Source organism: Elephantulus edwardii, unplaced genomic scaffold, assembly GCF_000299155.1.
Source record: "Elephantulus edwardii isolate Elephantulus edwardi_28Jun2011 unplaced genomic scaffold, EleEdw1.0 scaffold00289, whole genome shotgun sequence".
NCBI lineage: Eukaryota > Metazoa > Chordata > Mammalia > Macroscelidea > Macroscelididae > Elephantulus > Elephantulus edwardii.
In genome coordinates this window covers 894,416-919,032 of record NW_006400039.1, presented here as the reverse complement: position 1 = coordinate 919,032, position 24,617 = coordinate 894,416, and the positions used below count along the sequence as shown (strand labels likewise).

The 24,617-nt window shown below is 63.2% G+C and overlaps 1 protein-coding gene across 1 annotated transcript in view; it reads right to left on the bottom strand.

Annotated features, from left to right (window-relative positions):
* NOTCH1 (notch 1) overlaps positions 1 to 24,270 on the bottom strand; it is a 42,465-nt gene extending 18,195 nt beyond the window's left edge. Inside the window, exons 1-12 of the mRNA XM_006900570.1 lie at positions 24,201 to 24,270; positions 22,624 to 22,705; positions 7,235 to 7,497; positions 6,350 to 6,688; positions 4,308 to 4,430; positions 3,471 to 3,704; positions 2,876 to 3,031; positions 2,241 to 2,426; positions 2,019 to 2,132; positions 1,267 to 1,380; positions 320 to 553; positions 135 to 245 (exon numbers count right to left, since the gene is read on the bottom strand). Of these exons, the coding sequence (XP_006900632.1) occupies positions 135 to 245; positions 320 to 553; positions 1,267 to 1,380; positions 2,019 to 2,132; positions 2,241 to 2,426; positions 2,876 to 3,031; positions 3,471 to 3,704; positions 4,308 to 4,430; positions 6,350 to 6,688; positions 7,235 to 7,497; positions 22,624 to 22,705; positions 24,201 to 24,270 (2,026 nt within the window). The remainder of the gene's footprint in view (positions 1 to 134; positions 246 to 319; positions 554 to 1,266; positions 1,381 to 2,018; positions 2,133 to 2,240; positions 2,427 to 2,875; positions 3,032 to 3,470; positions 3,705 to 4,307; positions 4,431 to 6,349; positions 6,689 to 7,234; positions 7,498 to 22,623; positions 22,706 to 24,200) is intronic.
* Positions 24,271 to 24,617: the final 347 nt, after the last annotated feature.

Genomic DNA, 24,617 nt, shown 5'->3' with positions numbered 1-24,617 from the left:
GGGGCCATGGGGGCTCCAGCATCAGAGGTCTAGTCACCCCCAAACCTCCCTCAGACTTGGCCTTCTCAGAGTCCTGGGCGGCTGCTGCCCACTGCTCTGAGGGGAGGGACAGAGCCCTCACCTGGGCAGCTCACCTGTGTAGCCCGGCTCGCACACACACTCGTAGCCATCGATTTTGTCCAGGCAGGTGCCCGCGGCGCAGGGGCTGCTGGCACAGTCGTCCAGGTTGACCTCACAGTTGGGTCCTGGGAGGGGTGGCATGAGGTCAGTGCCTGTCCCACATGACAAGGTGTCCGCCCACTGCCCACCTGGCCCGCACCTGAGGTCCCCTTGAGGCAGAAGCACAAGTAGGCATTGTCGCGGTCCTGGCAGGTGCCCCCGTGGCGGCAGGGCTGGCTGTGGCACTCATTGATGTTGGTCTCACAGCGGTGGCCAGTGTAGCCTGGCCGGCAGACACAGGTAAAAGTGGCAATGCCATCCTTGCAGGAGCCATAGTGACAGGGGTCAGGGTCACACTCATCGATGTCCACCTCACAGTGTGTGCCTGTGTAGCCTGGGACCAAGGGGCGGGAGGTTCACAGCTAGCCCCCAAGGCCACCCCCTCCCAAGCCACCAGGTGGGCAAGGACAGGTATCCCTACGTGCTGGGCATGGTTCGGCACGCCCACACCTGTCCCTCCTTCTTCTGGGCATAGATACCCTGACTCTGTGTCCCCCACCAAGATCCTAGTTCCCACCTCGACCTCATGTCTCCACCTCGTCCTCGTGTCCCCCAACCCACTCGCACCTTCCGTGCAGGTGCAGGTGGTGGGCAGAGATGCCCTGCCCCTGTCCTTGTACCCCTTCCTCATACTTGTGTCCCTGTTCCATCCCTTGCCCCGTCCCTGTGTCCCCCATCCCCGTGTCCTCACCCGCTCCCTGTCCTCCTGTGTCCCCCATCCCCGTGTCGTCATCTGCTCCCTGTCCTCCTGTGTCCCCATGCCCTTGCCTCATCCCTGTGTCCGTCCGCATCCTGCCTGCACGTTCCGTGCACACACAGGCATAGGTGGTGGGCAGAGATGCCCTGTCCCCGTGCCCTGCCCCTGTCCCTGTACCCCTTCCTCATTGTGTCCCTGCTCCGTCCCTGTGTCCCCGCCATGCTCGGACCTTCCGTGCACACGCAGGCATAGGTGGTGGGCAGAGATGCCCTGTCCCCGTGCCCTGCCCCTGTACCCCTTCCTCATTCTTGTGTCCCTGCCCCGTCCCTGTGTCCCCGCCATGCTCAGACCTTCCGTGCACACGCAGGTGTAGGTGTTGGGCCCGTCCAGGCACTTGGCTCCGTTCTCGCAGGGCGTGCTGGCACACTCGTCCACGTCATACTGGCACAGGTGCCCAGTGAAGCCTGTGGTTGGGAGAGACAGCGGTCAGAGGGCCAGCTCTCTTACTGCCCATGCTGGGCTTGGGGTTCATAGAACCCGCGAGGGGGCCTGTGTACATACCCACCTCTAGTTTCTGTCTTGCCCCTTCAGCTCCCGTCCTGCAGAGCAGACTCCACCCCACCCCGTTCACCACTAGGCAGGCTGTGTCCTCAGTTCTACAGACCTCCAGTGCTATGGTAACAGCGTTGGAGGGACTGCAGACAGCCTCTGGTGGCCATCTCAGCAGGTCCACATCTCTAGAGGCCCTAGCCTCTGGCCACAGCGCTGTGTCTGGGCCCCTCTGCAGAAACCCTGTTCATCTGAGCCTTGGAGTCCCTAGTATGTCCTCCCTGGACCACCCAGCTTTGACCTGTGGCTGGCTGAGAGCACACTGAGGTGTAACCTCCCATCGGGAACACTAGTGTACAGCCTCCCTAAGCACACAGTGGGGTGTATGCAGCCTCCTTGTCTGAGGACGCACTGGGGTTCACCTCTCTCTCTGAGGACACATGGGGGTGCAACCTCCCTGAGGACACACTGGGGTGCATGCAGCCTTCCTATCCGGGGCACACTGGGGGCCAGCCTCTCTGAAGACATCCTGGAGCCGTGGCCATGGCCTCACCAGTGGGGCACTCGCAATGGAACTCGTTGATCTTGTCCAGGCACCGGCCGCCGTGGAGACAGGGGCTGCTGGCGCATTCGTCCGTGTTGAGCTCACAGTAAATACCCTCGTAGCCTGGGGAGGGGACAGTGAGAAAGGGCTTCAGGGCCTACCTGGTGTAGGTAGCACCCCTGGCCAGCCCGCCTGCCTGGTAGCCTGTTTCCCCAGATGCCGGGGACACACCGGGCATGCAGATGCATTGGAACTCCCCAATCTGGTCCAGGCAGGTGGCATCGTTCTGGCAGGGGCTGGACACACACTCGTTGACGTCGATTTCACAGCGGGGCCCCGTGTAGCCCTGCAGACACTGACACTCGAAGGAGCCCAGGGTGTTGACGCACTTGCCCGCGTGCTCACAGGGGTTGGCGCCTGGGGACAGCGGGGTCAGTAAGGGAAAGGGGCCAAGCGGTCGGTTTCACCCTGCCACAGGCCATGCACTTGAGCCTCCCCTGAACCCCGCTCCCCTTGGCTTGAGCTTACCCTGCACCGTGAGTCCACTGTACCCCAAGTCTCTCTCTATGTCCCATGCTCCTGGACCCCAAGTATCCCTGGAACCTCCAGTCTTTTCCTGTAACTGTGCTGCCTGTCCCTCTGTTCCCAGAGCCTCACTCTGTGCCCGTGGCCCCTACACCCCAAGCTTCCCCTTACCCTCGTGCCCCATGCTCCTAGTATCTCATGTTCCCATGCACCCTCTGTACCTGAATCTGCTGTGCTCCCTGCACCTCCCCCCATACCCTGTGCGTCCTGTACCTCAAGCCTCCTCCTATCCACCTTTCCCCTGCTCTCTATGCACCCTGGGCCCCCAGCCTCGCACGCACCCAGTGAGCACTCGTCCACGTCCTGGCTGCAGGCCGGCCCCGTGTACCCTGAGGGGCAGGTGCAGATGGCCTTGCCGTTGACGGGGTTGGTGTCGCAGTTGGACCCTTCGTTGCAGGGATTGCTGATGCATGCGTCGTTGAGGTGGCACAGGAGACCTGGAGGCAGGGCCAGGTGGTGGGTCAGGGCTCAGGCTCGGGCCATGGCAGGCACACGCCGGCTCTGAGCTCCAGGGAGGCCACCCCACCATGCCCCGGACTCAGGCTCGGCTGGGAGGGTCTGTGCTAGCCCCCGACGTGGCTCTCCCCTGCCCTTTCGGGACCTGGCTCTCCCCCCGCCCCCCGGCCCCCCTGACCTGGCTGTCCCCCGCCCTCTCGGGACCTGGCTCTCCCCGGCCCCCCTGATCTGGCTGTCCCCCGCCTTCTCAGGCCCTGGCTCTCCTCTGTCCCCTCAGGACCTGGCTCTCCCCTACCCTCTCGGGACCTGGCTCTCCTCTGTCCTCCCTGGACCTGGCTGTCCCCCGCCCTCTCGGGCTCAGACACCCCTCGGCCATCCCTATGCCCAGGACAGCACCGTCTCTATGGCCCTGGCGCTCACCTGTGCGGCCATGGGGGCACTCGCAGTAGAAGGAGGCCACGCGGTCGTGGCAGGTGGCGCCGTGGAAGCAGGCAGCATTGGCGCAGTCGTCGATGTTCTCACTGCAGTCCTCGCCCGTCCAGCCGTTGACGCACACGCAGGTGTAGCCGCCCTGAGCGTTGTGGCACGTGCCGCCATTCTGGCAGGCGTTGGGCATCAGCTGGCACTCATCCACATCCTCTGTGCAGTACTGGCCTGTAGGGCAGGAGGACAGACCCCTGGCTGCTACTCTTCAGGGTGCAGGGCCACAGTGCCGCCTCCTCCAGGACGCCTTCCAGCTGTGCCCTGTACCTGCGACCACCCCTCCTGCTGGGCCCAGAGAGGTGTGCACTCTGCTTGCGTGACCAACAATGGTGGTGTCGTGTTGGGGTCCACCCTCACCCTTCACCCCGCAGAGCAAGACCCCCTGCAGGGAACAGTCAGTGTTCCCACTGGGGCTGAAAGTTCATTAACTCAGCTCTGGACTGGGGAGGCGGCAGCCTGTGGTCAGGCCACTAGAGTGCACATGTACAGACACGGCTGGGCCTGAGGGTCCCTCACCTTGGAAGGTGACACTGCCCACCTGCTGCTGTCAATCTCAGCTCTCCTCGAACCCCCTGCCCCAAGGCCTGTTCCACCTCACAGGTGGCAGGGGTGGTGGGGACCCTCCTACACACATCTGTCCACCAGGGGTAGCAGCCCCCACAGAAGGACACTGTTGGGAAGAGTGGTGCTGCCCCAAGCATGTCCACTGGGAGCTATGCCTGCCTCGGGTCCTGTTTTCACGGCCAAGAGTGGGGCCGTGTGGCCAGCACATACCTGTCCACTCAGGCGGGCAGCGGCAATTGTAGGTGTTGACCCCATCCACACAGGTGCCCCCGTTCCGGCAGCTGCTCCCCGGGCAGTCATCCAGGTTCTCCTCACAGTTCTGACCAGTGAAGCCTGCGAAGGGAAAGCTGGGTCAGCCCCTGGCCTGCTGGCCATGACGCCACTCCTGGGCTGGCCCTGGCACTTCGGCCCGACACTTCCTCCACACGTCCACACCTCCACGAGCACAGGGTTCCCGAAGGTTTGATCGTCCAAACCATCCGTCTAACAGAGCACCTCGGGCCCCGGTGACCAGGTGTGGCCACAGCACCCCAGACGCCCCCAGGAGCTGTGCCCCTCCCACAGACTGAACCCGAACAGGCCCACCTGGCCCGGCCACCCCACCACCCCACCCCTGTTAGCCATTAACACGCTCAGCGCCCGTAGCTCAATGATCAACCCAGAAGCCGGGATGGGCAGTGGCCTGAGCTGCAGCTGGTGACTGATTAATGCTGCTCCCGGGGTGCCTTTGAACCCCTCCTGCCTGGGAGCCGACCGTTACAGCCATGTCCCGGGAGGCACCCTCCCACCCAGCACAGAGCTAGGCAGCCCAGTGCCATCAGGGCGTGGCTGAGGGCACCAAATCCCAGGCTTCTCCCTGGGGGTGAGGCTGGCTGGAACACGGGTGCACGGACACTGCTCAAGCCAGAGGCCAGCTGAGGGCGCTCCCACTGTGGGATGCTGGGCCTAAACCCCAGCTCCTCTACCTCAGTCTTCGCCCCTGTGAAATGGGTACACGAAGACTAGGGGCACTTGTCAGTGAGCTCCAGGGAATAGCTGGGTGCTTGCAGGGCTCAGGGGACCCCATCACCCCTTGGACCATCTCTTGGGACCCTGGACCATACAGAGAGTGAAGTGGGCCATAGGGCAGGCAGGGGCCCTTGGATGGGACCTGGGTGAGCAGAGGTGGTCTGCTTCAGGGGATGTGCCCACCACTAGACTGAGGCCACCATTCTAGTCCATCTCCCACAGCCTGAGGTCCTGAGCACCCCATCTGGAGTCTGAGACCACTCTGCCCACTCTCAGGGCCCCGAGCTCCCAGGCTGGTCAGGGCCCTCAACCCACGGGAATGAGGTAAGCGCTGCCCAGAGGGCATGAGGCTGCCAAGAAGGGGCTTGAATCCAGGGTCCAGGCCGCGGGGCGGGGGTAGGGAGGCACATTCCTGGCTCGCCTGGATGGGGGAAGGGAGCTCAGCAGGCCAGACCATCACCACATGGGGCCAAGGGACTCGTGCGAGATCAGGGTGACAGGGTGACAGGCATCCCACTTCCCCTTTGCAGGGCTGGCCGGCCTCTGGGTCACCCCTGGGTTAGCATGCCCCATCCTGTCCCCACCCCCGTCCTGCCTGATGTCGGGAAGACAGCAGGGCAGACCCAGGCTCAAGCCCCCGCAAGGTGTAGTCCCGTCAGGCTGACTCAAACAAGAACCTTACCCCCCAAGAAGCCAGGCAGCACCCACGGGCGCCGGAAATGACGCGCTCTGGGCCCCTCACAGCTCCGCCCAGGCGCGGCTGAGGGGAAGCCCCTGGGGCCCTGGTAGTGCCGTCTAGCCCAGCTCCCAGGGAACTCGGAAGTGGGGCCAAGAGGGTCCACGGGGGTGTGAGCAGGGCACCCAGAGCACTTGTCCCCTTGCCTTGCCCAGAGCCGCCTTGGGGCGAAGGGAGGGCAGAATGGGGGCTCAGACCTAACACCCACTCACACAGACCCCCACGGGAAGGGGGTGGTCCCGCTCACTTCTGTGACCAGTCCCTGGGACATCTGCTCCTACTGGGCACCCAAAGCTGCCCCCTGCACTTCGACTCCTGGTCCCTTGAGAACCTGTCACTGGTGGGGACCCCAGGGCTGGCCTCTTGGGGAACCTACTCCTGGTGGAGACCCCAGGGCTGCCCCATGCACTGAGGCTCCTAGTCACTTGAGAGGCTGCTCCTGGCAGGGACCCCAAGGCTGGCCCCTCAGTAAAGGGTGGGCTGTCCCTGCACCTGGGCCCTTACATACCTGGCAGGCAGGCGCACTCATGTGTGGTGTCTCCCGTGGGGCGGCAAGTGCCCCCGTTCTGGCAGGGCGAGGGGCTGCAGGGCAGGTAAGGCAGCTCACAGTGGGGGCCGGCGTGGGTGGGCCGGCAGGCACACCGGTAGGAGCCCACCTCGTTGTGACAGGTGCCGCCATTGCGGCAGGGCCCAGGGCCCTGACTGCACTCGTTGACATCCTGCCGGCAGGTGGGCCCGTGGAAGCCGGATGGGCAGCGGCAGATGTAGGAGGCCTCGAAGGGCAGGCACTGGCCGCCGTTGGCACAGGGGTTAGATGCACAGGGGTCAGCCTGCTGGCACGTCTTCCCTGCGGGGAGAGAGTGGGAGGGGTCACCTGGGGCGGGTGACACCCACTGTAACAGGGTGACGAGAACGCTGCCGGACACGGCACAGTCCAGATGCTGTTCCCAGGGCTGCTGAGTCCCAGGTGACAGCACCTAACAGCAAAAACGCCCCCTCTGGGCGTCATACTAGGGCTGAGGGCCAGTGCACGCTGGGGAGATGGGGTCCCTTTCTCGTTGACTTGGAGATGGTAAGAATAAGGCCTTGGGGACAAGGAACTGAAAACCAGGACAGGAAAGAATCTGGGGACTCTGGGGCAGGGTCTGGAAACCCCAACACCTTGGGCCTTTTCAAGCTAGGGGCGCTCTTCACCTGACCAGCCCAAGGGGCCGTGAAACCCCAGCACCCTGATCCCTCTCCTAGGCTGAGGGCACCCCTCATCTGATCAGCTGGGGGACAGGAGAAACCCCGACACCCTAAGTCCCTCCCAAGCTGAGGCACCCCTTATCTGATTAGCCTTGGGGGAGACCCTGCCTCACCAGCCCCTCTCCTGATCTGGGGGCCCCCTTACCTGACCATCCTGGGGGGCAGCGGCACTTGTACTCCTCAAGGGTCAGCAGGTCACAGGTGCCTCCATTACGGCAGGGGCTGGTGAGGCAGGCGTTGTCCAGGGGTGTCAGGCAGAGTGGCCCGGAGAAGCCCAGGCGGCATGTACAGGAGTAGTCCACACCGTTGCCACCATCCAGCACGTGGCACGTCCCTGCGTTCTTACAGGGGGCACTGAGGCAGGGGCTGGGCGCCTGGCACCGTCGGCCCACAAAGGCCCCGCTGCAGCTGTGGGGAGGGGGTTCAGTGAGGCCACTGGCCAGGGCACCACTCCCCCAGCAGGGACATATCCAGGGCCAGCACTGAGCTCTGAGATGGGAGACACAGTTTGAACCGTGCAGCCCAAATACAAATCCAGGCTCCAGTCCCATCCCTTGGATGTAGTTGACTCAGAAGGGGCAGTGCCTTCTGCCATGTCCAGGAGGTCACGCTAGAATCGGGAGATTCCAATGTGACGTACCTGAGCTATACCCACGTGTGCCATCAAGCCCTGCCCTGACGGCACAGCCTCGCACACTCAACTCCAGCATACGCACGCGTTCACACACAAGCTCAGTCTCTGGCCCCAGGTCTGTGAGGTGATCCTGCATTACAGGACCTCGGGTGACCAAGACAGTGGCACCCGGGGGAAGGGACTTCCTGGGAGGGCAGGTGCCGCGCCTGCACCTCCCAATGTGCCTGGGAGGTGGCTGCCCCACAGACGGAGGCAGGTGGAGACTCAGTGAAGCTGGCTTCCCCTTCCTCAAACGGAACCCTCTCCTCTGCTCGACGTCTGGTACCCCAACCCTGCTTCAGGAAGAGGGTGAGGCTTGCCCAAGAGCCAGGACAGCCACTTCACAGCTGGAAAAACCGGGGTACCACACAAACAGCCTGAGCTCCATCAACTGGTCACCCCGCCAACCTGGGGTCCAACTCAGAGTAGACCAGAGGGGTAGGATCCCATCAGCCATCCCCACCCCCAAAGCACCCATCCTGTGGGCACAGCCTCCAGAGCCAGGCAATAAATTGCTGATGTGGTCACCTCCTGGCCTCACACTCAGGGAAACCTCACTGAAGGGCCTGAGACCCACCAGTTTTGCTGCTTCCCAGACCAGGAACCTCTGAGGCAGAACGGCCACCCGCCCACCCCTGGGAAGGCCGCCTGAGCGCAGCCCACAGGCCTACCCACCAGCTTGAGCGCTGGTCCTGGTCAGGCAGGGCCTGCTGGCAGGCAGCCTCGGCAGGACACAGAGGGGCTCTCAGAAGCCGGCCCCTAGGGGAGGGAGCCCTTGCAGGGGCCCCTCGGGGCTTCAGGGGGCTAGAGCCGAGCTTCCAAGCATCTGGCCATCCCCAGCCCAGCGGCCGGGGACATCTGTCTTCCCTGATGGCTTTTATCTGTGGCCATAGCTTGGGGTAGATGGACAGCAGGCCAGAAAATGGCCACTCCAGCCTACCATCTGTTGTCAGAAGCCAAAAGCCCTACACCAATTGGTTCAGGAAAAAAAAAACAAAACCCAAATTCCCGCCCCTCCAGGCCCTGAGAGTTAACTCCACCTCCCTTGTATCCCCACCTCACCCACGGGGGGGGGCAAGTCCAACTGGGAGCCCTAAGCCCTTCCCAGCCCAGGCCTGCCCTACTTCTCAGGGCCGTGGGCTCCCACCAGGACACTCAGCGGAGCAGGAACGGTCCCCTGGCACCCCTCATCCCCCAGCACCCCGTGCCCACATCCAGATCCAGTTACAGGCAGGCTGGTCTGCCTGGGCAGCAGGGGTGGGGCCGAGCAGCCCATCAATGCCCCCCGTTGTCGTGGGAGTTTGGCCTCGGGTCCTACTTGGAGAAAAAGGCTCTTTCTTCCTGCCAGCTGCTGACAAAGCCGGTGAGGGGGGGACAGAGGGCGCCGCCTCATCAAAGGGCCTTGGCCAGCACCACAGCACCCTCCCCTGCACCCTCCCCTCCGGGCACTAGGGGAAGGGACATCGATAGGGGGCAGGATAGGGCAGGCTTGTCCTCCACGGGTCCCCCAGCTTTGGAGGGGCGCCTGCACAGCCCTGGGCCAAGCCCCTAACCCAGGCCAGATAGACGTTCCAGGGGGACAATGTGCTGGGAGTCCCTGGCAGGCTGGATGCAGGGACTGGGAGCATCCGTGTGACTCTGGTGTGGCCAGCGAGATGGAAAACAGGCCTCATAAATCAGGCGTCCGCTCAGACAAAGGGCAAGGGAGCAGGTGTCTGTGGACAGGACGCGGCGGCAGCTGCTCCGGGCGGGCGCGGCCAGCGGCCAACGCGGTGGGCGGGAGGCTCCGCGGGGAGGCGCCGCGCGGGGAATGCGGCTCTGAGAGGCCTTTGTCCGCCTGCCTGCGCCCAGTGAAGGCACGCTGCCCGCTGGCCGCTCCCACCAAGCGCGCCGCTGCGCAGGGCCGCCCGGGGGACGGCGGCCGGACGGCAGGTGCGTCACAGCAGCAAGATGAAGGCCGAGCCAGCGACAGGGTCTGGGTGCCGGGGCGGTCAGAGGTGGGCGAGCAGCTGCGGGCCCTCCCCAAGGCCCTCTGTCCCCCGCCCGGGCTCCAGCTCCAGCTGCCGCCTGCTAGCCCACCTGTCTGTGCCTCTTCCCCCACCTGTCCCCTCCTCTTCTCAGTGAGACTTCCAGGAGAAGCTGGGGACACCGATGCTGCTGGCAGCCCCCACCCCTGTCTAGCGGGGGTCACCCGGTGTCCCGGCCAGGGCCACCCAAGGGTCCTCCCTACCAGGTCAGCAAGACACAGCAAAAGCCACAAATGGACTTGAGACCCCTGCTGCTGTAAGAGGTGTTCCTCTCTCAGGGACCCCATTCTCTTGCGCTCCAAAAGGCTTCCGTCCCACCTCTGATCCCCTCTGTGAGTCCCCCCACCCCCGAGGAAGACTGAGGAGGGGCTGGGCTCCCAGCAGACACCACAGCCAGGGTGCCAACCGGGTCCCAGCGGCTGCTCGCAGCCCTGGCCCCCTGTTGTGTTCTCACTCAGTACCACCACTGTGTGCCCCCCTGAGGACCCCCCCTTCCACAGCCCCCTACCCGCATCGCCCTTCATACAGCCCTTCTCACCCTTCCTCTCAGCAACCCTCCGTTGTCCCAGGGCCCTCAGTCCTGTCCGGGGGCCCCTCCCACAGCTCCCTGCTCTCAGTCCTCTCTCGTGTCCCCTTGTAGAGCCCCCACTTTCACCTCCTCTTGCAACCCCTTCTCTCAGCCCTGCTCCTGGGGCCCCTCACCCTTGTCTCCTGAGGACCCCTCTCTCAGGCCCCCTCCTGCATCCTCCAGTCCTCAGTCCCCTTCCTGAGGCCCCTTTCCCATGGCCTCCCCTAGCCCTTGCCCCCTCCAGGACCCCCACAGGCCCCTTTCCCAGGCTCCCCTCTCAGACTCCAGCCTCCTCCCGGTCCCCTAACCCCAGCTCCCTCCTGCGCTCAGCAGACAGGGGACTGGAGGAGGCTGAGGTGGACACTGCCTGACCCTTCCACCAGGACAAACTTGGACTTCTGCTTGTTTCCTTTGCTCCAAGCAGCCATCTGCCACCTTGGAGACGACAGCGGTGCCCTCCACCATAAAACAGGGGCCCCCAGGGACAGAGCACAGCCTCTCCACCCCACAAGAGGGGGACTACAGAGATATTGATGGGGGCTTCCCCAGGGGACAGGAAGAACAGTCTTTCCCAACGTGGGGCCCTATGCCTTCCACCCTAATGTAGGTGTGCGGGCTCCCAGCAGGGGAACTATCCCTGGGGGACATGCCACGATGACAGGCTCCTCCAGCTCACTGTGGAGGAAAGCAGCACCAAGAATCACTCCCAGGAGAGAAGGGGTAGCGTCCTCCACCCCAGAATGAGGACCCTGGGCACACTGATGGGGGACAGGGGACAGTGCCTTAATGCTAGTAAGAGGGAACACTGAATGGGGGCGAGGTATTGGCTCCCCTTGTGGGGAACGAGAGACCCACTCCAGAGGGGCACATCTTGAGGTCCTCCTTGCTGAATGGGGGGCACTTAATGGGGTCCTGGAGAGGGACCGAGAGGGGGGTGTGTCCTCTGCTCTCACACTGGGTGACAATAGCCACCACGGAGGTCTGGTGCAGAGTGAGGAGGGATGATTCTCAAACATGACTTAGCAGCAGGTCCCAAGGACCCCGAGTGACCTGCAGGGGACACTACTGGGTGTAGCCTGGGCACCACAGGGCTTCTGTGCCACCTGGGATGAGCATGGGGCATGATCCTGGGGCCCTTGAGGGGCGGAAGAGGCCGCCAGGGTGGGATGCTGTGCCCTCAGCTCTCAGGCCACCCACAGCTTGGAGAGACCAGGCTCTGATCTGACCCTCAACACAGGGGAGCCCATCCTGGGAGGCAGGCAACAGCCCCACACCCCAGACACAGAGTCAATGCTCCTGTACCCCATGACATAGGGCATAGTCAATGCTTTTGGGAGAGGAGCACTCAACAACCCCTGCACCCCAAGACACTAGGAGAAAGTCAATGCTCCCAGGGAGGAGAGTACTCAATGCCCCTGCACCCCAAGACACAGCGTACAGCCAATGCTGCAGGGAGGGGAGCATTCAATGACCCCACGGCTCCGAGACACAGGGGAGCACTCAATATGCACCTCCAGCAACCAACGCCCCTGGGGAGAAGCATTCACCTCCACACCCCACGACATGGGAGAGCAGCCAATATGCACCCTCAGCCGTCAATGTCCCCCAGGGACAGCAGTCAACACCCCCTGCCATGGGAAGCAGCTCTGGGCAACCTTCCTGACCCCACAGAGTCCCAAAATCCTAGGTGGAAGGAGTCCACCATGAACAACGGCAGACCCAGGAATGCCTCTGTGGGGCCCTTCACCCCCAAGCCTGCCCCTTCCCAATACCCCGCCCCCCCAGCCCCAGGAAAGGAAGGAGCTGGGGGCTTGGGTTCCATATCCCGCCTTCCATAGGACACGGGGTGGTGGTGGAGGAGGCCTTGGCCAACTGACAGCCTCTCTTCCTCCCATGACCACCCCTTGGCATTCCTCTCCCCCACAGCTGATGTAAAGTCCCAGGCTGCCCCCCCCTCGCAACCGCTCTGAGACAACCCCCACCCCCGACCTTAGGAGGACAAACACCCAGTTGCTGTCCGGACAAGTGCAGCATCCGGGGGGTGGGGCAGGGGAGCTGCTATCTCTCCCAGAGGAGGAGGCGACGGACCTGACCCTAAAGTGGAGCTGCTGGGTGGTGGGGTCACTCCCTCTCCTGTATGCGGAGGCCAGCAGCTCTGTCCAGCCAGGGCTTTGGGGAAAGGTTCTGGTTCAGCCCCTCCCTCAGCCCAGGCCAGTCTAAGGGCCTCTTCTTCTCAAGGACCCTCAGCTGCAGAGGGGTGATGCCCACCCAGGGATGGGAGCTCACTGACCACCTGCCACCATGAGAACCGGGGGGTGGGCACCAGGGCACTACCCTTTGGAACCCAAGGACAGGAAGGCTGCCCCCTTCCAAACTTGCGCCTGTTCCAGCACCTGCCGGGGTCTTACCCCAGCCTGTCTGGGATTCTGGAAGGTTCCTGCTCCAGGAAAAACTTCCGAAAGCTGACCCTTCACTGCCATCTGCTCCCCTTTCCGCTCCACTCCTGCTGGGAGTCGGAGGGCGTGTGGCACTCGGGGTTCCTTGGGGAGCAGCCTGGGAACAGACCGCCTGCGCGAGTCCTGACCTTCATGGTGACACGCTGGCCCAGGGCGACTCAGGCCTGGCTCCCCAGCCTGCACTGGGCCCCCTCCAGCTTCTGTGCCAGATACTGGCCCCTGGGCCTCAGGTGGGAGGGAGGGGCTGGAAGCTCACTGGGCAAGGAAGGCAGTGTGGGGATCTGAATCCAGGACCGGGGTGTCCGGCCCACATGGTCCCTCCTGGCCTGAGGCCTTCCCACAAACCACCAGGATGGGGGCAGGGCAAGCCCTCTGAGTGGGAGCCCATAACTGTCCATGAGGCCACTCCCACCGGAACAGGAAACAGACCCCTACATCGCATTGTCCCCAGTCTGTGCAGAGACGGCCTCGGAAGTGGCATGTCCTGTCTAAGTGGACAGAAAGGCCGGGGGCAGAGGTCAGGCCACTTCCCAGAGGCTGTACCCACAGGGCACTCTGTGGGGCCGGCTAAGTCAGCGGAAGCTCCCCGGTCACTAACGGCTCTACCGCCCAGCCACTGTCCACTGGCACCCAAACACACCCCTCCTAGTTAGAGCAAGGATAGGGATGTGTGTGGTCCAGAGCTCACCCAAGGACCTCGTACTCCCAGTGTCCTCTGCTCCCAAGCAAGGCAGAGTCCAGGCTGCAACCCAAGACGCTTGGACCCCCAGGCAAGCAGTCAACATGAGCAGAGGCTGGGCAGGTCACTGATTAAGTCAGCAAGCACAGCCTGGCCTCCCAGATACCAGTGGGACCATGGTGGCCACTTCCCACACCACTTCTAGGCAGTAATCCTCTCCCAGCCTAGGGGACTGCCTGACAGCCCAGTCTAGTCTAGCACCCCCAACTCCATGTCAGGACACTGGGGAGGAGGGGCTGAGGGCCCCTTGCACTTGCCTGGTGCCCACTGGACCTTGCCTCCCTGGCTTCCCCCAGGGACCGATGCCTAGAACCTGGCCCTGGGCCCTGTCCAGCTTCACTTTTGGGATGTGTGCTAGATCCACTGCAACCGAGGAGAAAACTGAGGTCACGGCAGGCAATGCCCTTGGTCCCCACACACACAAGGCCCTGAAGGCAGGTGAAGTGGGCCGCTGGGGACGCGGGAGGACGGAGTGTGCCCTGCTCCACACCCTGTCCCACCTTTCTGGCTTACCACCTGATCTCCAAGGGGCAGGCCAGTGGATAGCACAGCTCACATCTGGGGATGGCTGAAAGCCAACCCAGGGCAGAACTGGGGGCCTCTGTGGTCACCCTGGCCCACCTGGCAGAAGGGCCCCCTACTTCCTACAGTGTCTCCTACAGTCCCTGTCACTGAGGGGTGGACAGCGATTTACCCTGAAGCCCACCTGGGCCCCCGGGGTCTCCAGATGAGCAGAACTATCATTCTCTTTTATTTCTCCACTGCTCCCAGAAGTTGTTCCTGGTTGTGGGGGCCCTCTGGAGCCTGGGCTTGGCCGTAAGTTGGGGTTCCCACAGACTGGTCCCTGTGACTGTCACAGCCCTCCTTTATGGCCAGACAAGGGAGTAGTGCTGGTCCATCTCACAGGAGATGCTGCCGCCAGCTCAGACCAGCTGAACCCCTGCTGCTTCATCTTCATAAACTCTCCTGAACCCCACACTCCCTTCCTGGGTCCCACAATCCTTTCCTAGACCTTGCTCACTCTCCTGAACTGAATACACTGGGCTCTATCACACTGGACAGTGAGGTGAGGTCCCCTTGTGGACTGCAGGGGCAGCGACGGTGCTCTCAGGGACACCCCCTATGAGGGGAAATGTGTCCTTCAGGTGAATCCAGAACCAGAGTCCTACAGCCCCACTGTCTTCAGGAACAAGGGCCAGGCCAGCTGGTTCCACCTGCTCACGTGATCACAGGTGCTGAGCCCAGAGAGGTCGCCACCACGGCCACCAGCCCAGTGTCCAGATTTGACCACCAGGGGGGCCAGCTAAGAGCTAAGGCATGACCAGGAGTCTACCAGCCAAGTGCCCAGGTCTGGCCACTCTGGGAGTTGGCCAAGGGCCATACTGGCTGGGCCCTGACTCCTGGAGACATGACGGAGGGCAGTCTGAGCTCCCAGGGCCCCACTGCTCGGACACAGCTACCCTGTGCCTTGCAACTGGACGGTAGAAGGGCCCCCTCCTGAGTGCAGCAGGAGAGCTTCCTGAAGCTTCCCCGCACTTCAGCCCACCTGCTCCTGGCCCCCTGGGCCCATGCATGGCTGTGGGGGCAGGACAGACAGACAGCCAGCTTCCCCAGCCTCATTTCCAGTAACTGTAGTTTCCACACCAGCAAGCACAGGGCGGGGAAATGGTGGGCGGCAGACCCGCATCCCCCTGCCCTCAGCGGGAGGGGTCTTCCCAGGACAGCTCAGGAGCTCTTACCTCCTCCCCCTCACACAGCCCACAGCCTCTACCTGGGACGGAGCACCTGTGCACGCCGCAGTCAGGACTAGACCCCCCAACACAGGAGCTCTGGGCTCCTCTGAGTGACCCATGGCCTCAGGGCATCCGCTGCAGGAAGCTGCTCCCCCATGTCTCCCCGTGTTCCCCGAGGAAGCTGGGCTCCGACCGAGCCCCGGCTGTCATAGCGGGGCAGGAGTCAGTCACCCCCAGAGCCCCAGGGACAGTGTCCGCCTCCTGAGTCTCAGAGTGTCACACATGCTTCTTTCTCTAGGCCCCGCAACCCCTCCAGCTCCCACCTCCTTTCAGAAGACTGGGAAAGGGTTTCTGGGGTGCTCCTGTCCCTCCCCGGCCCACTGCACTCATAGGGCCTCGCGGGGAATGGAGAGGCAGTCTTTTGTGTCACCTTGGGGGGGGGGTGCACGTGTTGGGGTTAAGTGTCTGCTAAGCCAATCAGTAGTGTCAAGAGTCGGACAAGGGCACAGTTTGCCCAGTTTAAAAGCAAGCAAGTCCCACCTCCCAATTCTGAGCCCACAGTGCAGGCACCAGCCAGGTGCTAAGGTGCTGGGGGCCCAGGAGAGGAAGTCTTCTCACCTCCCCCCCCAAGGAGGGATGAGGGTGGGGAGACGGATCCTCCAGCCTGGGACCTGGGCCTGTAGAATAGGCCCCACGTGGGCCCAGCAGGAGGGCAGTGCTGGGAGAATGGGTGGGTGGGTGAGTGGGTCATGAGGACCCAGGTCTGGACAGAGCATCCCACACACTCCAGACAGGCCAAGAGGCTGGGGACGTTGCCTAACTGGAGCCAGACCAGAGAGTGAAGCCACCTGGCCAGGCCCAGGCCAGAGCACAGAGCTGCACTTAGCCTCCCACTACACCCCAGACTCGGAAAAGGGGAGAGGGTCAGTGCACCCCTTATAGGGTTGAGGTGTGGCACCCCTTCCAGTGGGTGGGAGTGGAAGTACCCCTTGCAGGGATAGGGGGTTGGGGCATTCCTTCTAGGGACAGGAGAGAGAGTGGGGTCAGAGGCACCCCTTCTGGAGTGGGGAAGAGGATCAGGGGAACCCCTGCCAATGAACAGGGGTGGAGATCAGCAGCACCCCTTCTAGTGGGCAGAGGTGGGGGCCAGGGACAACCTTCCTGGGAGTGGAAATAAGGGATCAGGGGGCCACCCCTTCTAGTGGGTGGTGGGGTGTGGGTCCAGGAGCACTCCCTCCAGCGGATAAGGGCTGGGTTCGGGCTGGGGAGTCAGGGGCATCTCCCCTGGGTGGCCCATGTGCAGGAGCAACGTGAGGCTGGGGGGTCATGGGTACCCGCCTGGGTCACCCAAGTGCAGGAGCAGCAGGTGGGAGTTAGGGGACCCAGAGCAGGGAAACACAATGGCGGTGTCTGTTCCCAGAATTTCATAGGCCTTGGGGACATACATAAATGAGCCTCCCACCCCCGTCCCTGGGGGCGGCCAGCAGGTGTCACCGTCACCTGACCACCAGGGATCCCCTGACAGCCACATGCCCCCAGGTTGTGTGGCTCAAGGTGAGCAAGAAAGGTCCCCACTCTCCGTGACTTAGACGAGAGGCCAGGCAGCCTCTCCCCCAGGACACGGGGCACACCAGGACACTGCACCAAGCACAGCTGTGGCCCAGAGGCTGGTGGTCACCTCCTGCCACAGAACTTTTTCCCTCACTGTCCCCCTGACCGGAGTGTCCCCACACACCTGTCCCCTCTGCCTGAAGTCAGACCTGTCCTTGGGTGTCCTCTCTAAGGATGGCGGTGACCTCTTCAGGGGCTGTGGACCACCCTGGCCCATCGTTCCTATCTCGCTGGACATGGCATAGCCCCAGCCACACTTGCACCTCCTCAGTCACTCAGTGCCCAGCGGCTGGACCACACCAGGCCTCCAGCTGTCTCAGGAGCTTCGAGCAGCCATGGCCCTGTGGCCCCAGGGCAGACTCGTGGTGGCCAATAACCACTCAGGCCCAGAGGCAGGTACTTGGACTTCCAGAAACTTCGTGGACCCCTACTGCCCCTGGGCCTGATGGCCAAGGGCACACAGTCTGGACATGTGTGACCAACCGTGGGCAATCCCTGATGTCCCGAAGCGTCTGCTCAATCCTCCAGGGAACGGAGGGGACACACTTTCCACTGAGCCAAGGCCCTGTTCATCAAGGCCACACAGTGCCCCACTCCACAGCGAGCAAATGCCCAGAACCAGCAGTCCAAACAGAATTGGATGGACAGTGTCCACCTTCACCTGTCGACTGGCAGTCACACCCCACCCTGTGGGAGAGGGGAGGACATAAGAAAGTTTTGGGTGGAGACTGGTACTGGCCATGCAGCAATTTCAGGGCGCCAGGTCGTCCACAGTGGACAGACAGTGGGAAGTTCTACATGGTATGTGCTTTGCCAAGAGGGGTGTGCACTAAGCTGTACCCGTACGTGTGTGCACGTGTCTCCAGGATTCCGGGTGGTACACAGGTTTAAACGCTTGGCTACCAGTTGAAAAGGTAGCAGTTCAAAGCCCCCCACAGACGGTCTGAGACTCAGGCCTGGAGAACTGCTACTGAAAGGTCAAGGCCTTAATGACCCCAGGAAGTGGTTCTCAGTCGCACGTGGTCCAGGAGTCAGAATGAACTGGAAGGGTTTTAATAACAACCCTCCCTCCCTAGAACAAAAACACACAAAAACACACAAACACACACACACACACACACACACACACACACACACACACACACACACACACACACCTGACTCACAACAGCCCGTCTATCTGTTTCCCAGACAGCAACCATTCATCCTTGAAGTGGCTGCTGGATTCAAACCGCTGACCTGTCAGCAGTCTGACTCACACACTAGGCCTGGAGGGAGATCTGTAGCTACATCAAGTGCCCCGCCGGTGTGGTGTCCAACAGGCTGGCCCGAGGAGGGCTGCTGAGCTGGACTTGCCATGGCCCGTGTATGTGTGTGTTTACCTACGCGTATCCACATACAGTTACCGCCCGAGAAAACAGTGCACCCCACGTGTCCTGAGGGTGCGGCCAGGATCCCCCCTCCCTCTGCTGCTACGGGGGTAAGGAGATGCTCAGAGGAGAAAACCCCCTTGGAGGAGGGCCTGCCCCTTGCCCTGCCCACCTCTGCAGTTTGCCAACACGCCCGTCAGTCACTACCTCTCTGGCAGGTGTGGTGTGTTTCCACTGGGCAAGCTGAGGGAGGGCCCAGATCAGAGGACCCTGCCCAGCTGCGTGGCCAGGCCTGAGCTCCAGGCAGCTCACTTTCCATGCCACTGCCCACTGCCCCCTGCACAGTCTTGGCCCAGGTCCTGCCTGGCACCACAGGAAGGGTTTTGGGACCACGAAGCCCAAGTCAAGGACCTCACAACTCAGAGACTGCTCTGTGCTCTCAATCCCTGTCACAGAAGGTCCCTCCCTGGAATCCTTGGGTCAGCAGCAACGCCCAAGCCAGCCGCTTGTTAGAGCAGTGAGGCATCCCTGGGCTCTGGAAAGTTCTGCCTGTGCCAGCACCCGGTGGGGAAGGGCTGATGCAAGCCATGTCCCCACCCCCTCAGCCAGGCCCCAGGCCAGCCTCAACCTCCCAACTCAAATGCGGCGGGGTGAGCGGTGCTGACCCCATGTGGTGGGTGGCTGTTAGGCTCCACCAGGCTGCAAGGGCAGTGTCCCTGCACCTGGGGCCATTCGGTTCCACGGCTGAGGAGCCAGGGAGACGTGTGCCCTTGGGGTCACCATCACCACCCGCTGAGACAAGTGATCGTGCAACGCCCCCTTGGAGCTCTGTCCTTCACTCACAGAGGGCCCGAGGACTGCCCACCAGCTACCAGCTCAGAAGGTGGCTAGTCCCATGTGTCCTGCCAAGGAACCAAGCCACCAGCACAGGTGCACAGGGCCCTGCAGAGACTCCCATCACACCTCAGAGGCGATCTGGGGGTTCCAGCACCCAGTGCTGCACTCCACCCCCAGGCCCAACTGGTCTCCTCCGTTCATTGTCTGCCTTGCTCCACCCTCTTCCTGCTAAGGCCACCCTCTTCATTCTCTTCTGAAAAATATTATCTTTTCAGTGGAAAAAACACTGACTTCCGTTCCGAGGCAGTGCCTGCTGGGGAGGGTGTCCTCCAGCCATCTTGACGTCCTCCCTCGTTATGTCCTCCCTTGTGGCCTGCCCTCAGCCCCAGGCTTGGCGGCCAGGTGGCCAGGCGAGACTCTGACAGGTGTTTTTCTAACCCTGAGTCCTCCAGGCAGGGGCTAGCACACAGGAAGCCAGCGACAAGCCTTCTCTCCAGCCCAGGACAGCAAGCAGCTCCTCCCCCACCTCCCCGACCCACAGTGACAAATGGAAAAGTGGCTGTCCCCAGGTGAGTCACGTCCCCGCCTTTCAGGGAAGTCACATCCCTAAGGAGCTGCAGATTAGGGCCACAGCTCCAGAGGCCAGGGGGGTCAGGATGGTCTCGGGCCACAAGATGACAGCGTCACTGTCCCCCTCGACACTCCAAGTCAGAGCCGTGTGCCCACTCTCTGCACCCCATCCCCCTCACGCCCCTGAAAGGCAGTGCTGTGGGGCAGGGCCTGTGTCTGCAGTGTCCCCACAGTGTCCCCAGTGTCCAGAGCCAAACACAGCCTGTACCTGAGGAGGCAAGTGGAGGACAGGACCTCCAACCCCCAGCAGCCACTGGGCCTTGATCTCATCTCCCCAGCCACATGCCAGCAGTCAAGCACGAGAACCCTGACACCAGCCTGTCGGCTCAAGGAGAGCGACACCCCACTCACCAGTTCCAATATCAACCAAGAAGGATCGTGCCCACTTCACAGAGCGACACCCCACTCACCAGTTCCAATATCAACCGAGAAGGATCGTGCCCACTTCACAGATGGACAGACTAAGTCCAAGGGAGCCAACGTCACAGGGTCAAGGGCAGCAGGTCCGGACCTCAAGAGCACCACTATCACTATCCATGGCAAGGGCTATGGACTGCTCCTCACCCTAGACAGGTACTCGGGATATGGTTCCCCACTTCAGCCACCACCTAAGTTCTGATGTGCCCCAACACCCAGCAAAGCACCTTGAGAAAGCTTCTAGATGGAGGATGGACATCACCCTGCTGGACAGTAGTCCCTCCAGACCAGCCCGTTCCTCCTCCAATCCCAGCAGCAGAGATTGAGGGGAGGAGCAGAGGTGCTCCCTCCACCTGTCTGTGTGGCCGGTGCCCTCATGGAGTCCCCACCCGCACACAGCAGCTTCCAGAGCTCCTGTGAGGACCTGGAGCGGACATTCCCTCCTGCCCCAGGTTCTCAACAGCCAGACCCAGTGCTCTCTGGCTCCTGAAGGACACCTCGCCCCCATGGACCACTACCTGGCCTGCACTCCCAGGAAGTGCGTCTCCTGGGATGGAAACATGATTCACGGGCTCCTAGCGGCTCAGGTCGGCACAGCGCGCTTTCCCACGCCCTCTTACGGGAGAGCAGATGCACAGAAAGCCAGACTTCCCAGGGCCACGGTGGGGGAGGCTGCGCGCCTGGGTCCGAGCCCACAAGGCAAGCCCTCTCAGCGCTCTTCTCCCTCAGCTGGGAGGCTGGCTCCCGGCCCTGCCCCGGCCAGCTCCCCAGTCCTCCCTGGGCAGAGGGGAGACGCAGGGCACCAGGACAGAAGAGCAGCGCTCATTCATCCAGGCCAGTGCCTCCAGTACTAACCCCACCGCAGTCCCAGCAGTGCCTCTGAAGATGGGCCTGACCCTGCACCCCAAGTAATGCCCAGGGTGGATGCCTCTCCGTTCTGCCTCCTCCCTGATTTGTGGGGTCTGTACAATGGGGTCTCTGTGGGCTCCGCTTGGCTGAGTGCCCGGCCAAATTGGGGGAGGTTTCCCGCCAAGAAGGAGGGGTTGCAGGCTCAGAGACCTGGGGGAGGGGGCGGGCTGACTCAGGCATGTGGTTCTAGCACCCCAGGGCGAGGGGCTGGCAGAGAGAGCACGACACAACATGGCCTCCCCAAAGCCAAGGACTGGGCACGAGCGTGTCAGCCACGTCTGGATCCCCAAGGACCAGCAGAGGTCTGGGGAGTCCTCGCTCCAGACCACTGGCCAGCCACTGTGTCTGCAGCCCAGCACCTCTGCCCCCAAACAGCTCTGGAAGAGGTCGCCCCAACTTTCCACAGTACAGCCCCATCGTCTCAAAGTCCTCTGCAGAAGTGGGGACTCTTCCTGCCTCCCAACAGGGGCGTGGGGGCTCGAGGGGTAACCGTGAGGGGGACGTGGGGGCAGGCACTGTGCATTCTGGGAAGCCTCGCATAATTAATCACAGCACATTAATCCGCCTCCCCAACAATAGCGGCTGCCCTGCCTGGGAATCCCAGCTGTCGGCCTCTGAATGAAAGAAACAAGATTTAGGACATCGAGCGTCCTGCTTCTGCCGAGGGTGGGGGGAGGCCCCCAAAAGGGGAAAGAAAAAAAAAAAGGAGCGTGCATTCATTAGCTTCTGACAAAGGCGTAGTCTGCGGGCATGAGACCACTCACAGGCCTGTGTAATTGGCTTCAGTCGGTGGGAGGGGGCTGGGGGCTGCTGGTGGGCAGCGGGGCCGGTTGTCAGGGGAATGGGCCCTGCGGTGGCTGGAATGAGGGCGCGCCGGGCAAAGCAGGCAGCAGAGTGGACCCCTCCCCAGGGCCCCCTCAGTATTCACCTCAGGAAGAACTCAAGTTGAAGGACATGGCAGGAGCAGTGAGGCCGGCGGGCACTCCCACAGAGCCCAGCACCCCGCGCCCGCTGTCCAGGGCATGGATGGCATACTGAGTGGAGCCATGAGGCCTGCTCCTTGCAGGTGCCCCTGCCTGGAGCTGGGGGAGCATTCTCTTGGATGCCCAGGCCTACCCTGAGCCAGGAGAAGAGGGCTGGCAGAGCCCAGACCTCAAGTTCAGTTCAGGTTTGAAATATAGTCAATGACTTTCTGAAGCTCACCTGCCCACAGGTGCTCACCCTGCTACAGCAGGGGTACCGCAGGTGGCAGTGAGGGTCTGCACCCCTCGCAAGCCAGCTGCTTCTCTAGAACAAGGAGCCACAAACATCCAGAATCCAACCCAGAGTCCAGCAGGGGAGGTGGCCAGGAGGTGGGCACGGAGGGTCTGAGAGAGACCCCAGAGGCCTGACCAACTCACACGCTGCCTAATTGTGGGTGATTAAATAATTGCCAGACCTTGTCCAATAAAAGTCAGCACGTGACCCGCCCAGCCTTCTGGGCCATCTCTGTCAGACAATGGCCTAGTGTTCTGTCCTGGGGCTCCCGGCTGACAAAGCAACAGGTCCCCGGCGGCATACTCACACACAGGCCTCCGAGCCGTTGGCAAACACTTCACACTTCCCGCCATTCAAGCAGGTCTCGCCGGGCTGGGAACACCGCAGGCCTGGGGGGAGGAGCGAGGGAGACAGGGTCAGGACCCCCAAGGCCAGGCGCCCACCCGGCACACAGCCTGGGCTGGCCCCGGCTCTGCACCCAGGGCTCCAGCAGCCCTCAAGTGGGGCGCTCTCTGCTCAGAGTGCTGGGGTGGCAGCGGTGTGGTCCTGGGGAGCCCCAGAAGACTGGAAAGTTGTACTCAGAAATGAGGGCGAGGCAGACCGGCAGGTGGTGCCCAGAGGGGGCCGCGGAGTCCCTTGTCCCCTGCCAGGCCCCTCTCCCTAAATTCTCCAGAGCTCCGGGGGCTGGGACCCTCACCCGGTCAAGGAGACCCTCTTCACTTTGAAACGGGCTGGCGGGAGGGGGCCGCGGAGCCAGGGGCGGGAGCCTCCCTCTGCTCCCCCTCGTGGGAAAATGCGACAGCTGGGCGGCCCGCGCCCCTCCCGCCGGCTGAGCGCCGGGCAGGAATCAGAGCGGCCCATTGTCGCCGCCAGGCCGCCTCCTGGTGTCCCTGCCGCCCCGCCTCTGCGGCCACCCAATACCTGCTCTCGCGCGGGTATCTCCCCGGGCAGCCCGCCGCGCCAGGGCCGAGCGGAGCGCGCCTTTGGGAAAGCCAGAGACCCCGATTCCCGAAAGAGGGCCCTAAACGAAGCCCCTCCCCTCCCAGCTGACCCCCGGGCGAGGGACGCTGCGGTGGGGGCGGGGAAAGTGGTGACAGGGCTCCGCTTGGCAAGGAGAAAAACTTCTCACCTTCAACTTTTCCGGAAGGGAGGAATTAACTTCTAGGTTTCCTGGGGACCCTCGGGGTGGGAAGTGGGCCAGGTATCACGCCCCCTCCCACGTCCCTCTCCACCGCCACCTACACCCCAAGATCGTCAAACTTGAACTTTGCAGAGCAAAGCGAAAATCAGCTTCGCTGCGGCGAGTTTTCGGTGGCCCCCAGAAAAGGGCTCCCCACTCACTCTCCCCGTAAAGGAAGGCAGCGAGGGGACCATGGGGTGGCAATCTGGCCGGGGAGAAGGCCAAGGGGGCCCAGGGCCCGGGGGCCGACCCGAAGGGGAAGGACAGCCGTCTGTCCGGGCTCCGCTGCCCCCTTCCCGGAGCCTTTCCGGCTGCGAGCGTAAACGAAGAAGGTGGCGCGGGTACCCCACGCTCTGCGCCCCGACATCCGCCCCCGGCGCGGGGCCGATGCGCAGAAAGCAGGCAAATGGCTCCGAGAAGCAACAGGAAACCAAAACCGAGTTGATTCAAATCGAAAAGTGGCAGACAGCCTGCGCGCGCCGGAGCAGGCGAGCTGGGCGTGGGCCCCGGCCCCGGCCCGTCCTCTCACCCCGCTTCAGGTGCCGTCCTGGGGCCGGGCAGAGTAAGCCGGCCCCGCGCGGACGGTGAGAGCGCCCCAGCCGCGCCCCCACCCCGTCCCCCTGCCCCACCCGGTAGCCTCCGGGCGCGCGGCGCCGCCAAAGTCAGAGGCGCGGCAAGTTGCGGGCTAGCGGGGCGGCGCCTACCTCGTGCGGCGGGGAGCGCGGGCAGCAGTAGCAGGCAGAGCAGCGGCGGGAGCCCCGGCAGCGGCGGCATGCCTGCTTCCCCGCGGCGGCCCTCTGCCGGGAGGCGGCCTCCTGCGCCCGGGGCCGGCTGGGCGCTCGCACCACAGATCTCGCTCCCTCTCTGCTCCCGGGCTGGGCAGCGGGCGGCGCTGGCTCTCGTGGGCTCCGGTGCCGGATTGGCTCGCGGTCCGTACCCTGCGCTCGCCCCGTGCCCTGCGTCCCGTCCCGCGGCCGAGGTACTAGTGAGGCTCAGGACTGCGGTGCGCTCCGCCCCGCCGGGTCCCGCCCCGGCCCGCCGCCAAGCCCCGCCCCGCGGCGAAACCCCACCCCCGTACCCCGCCCGCGGTCCCTCTGAACTCTGCTCGCGAGCTTGCCGAG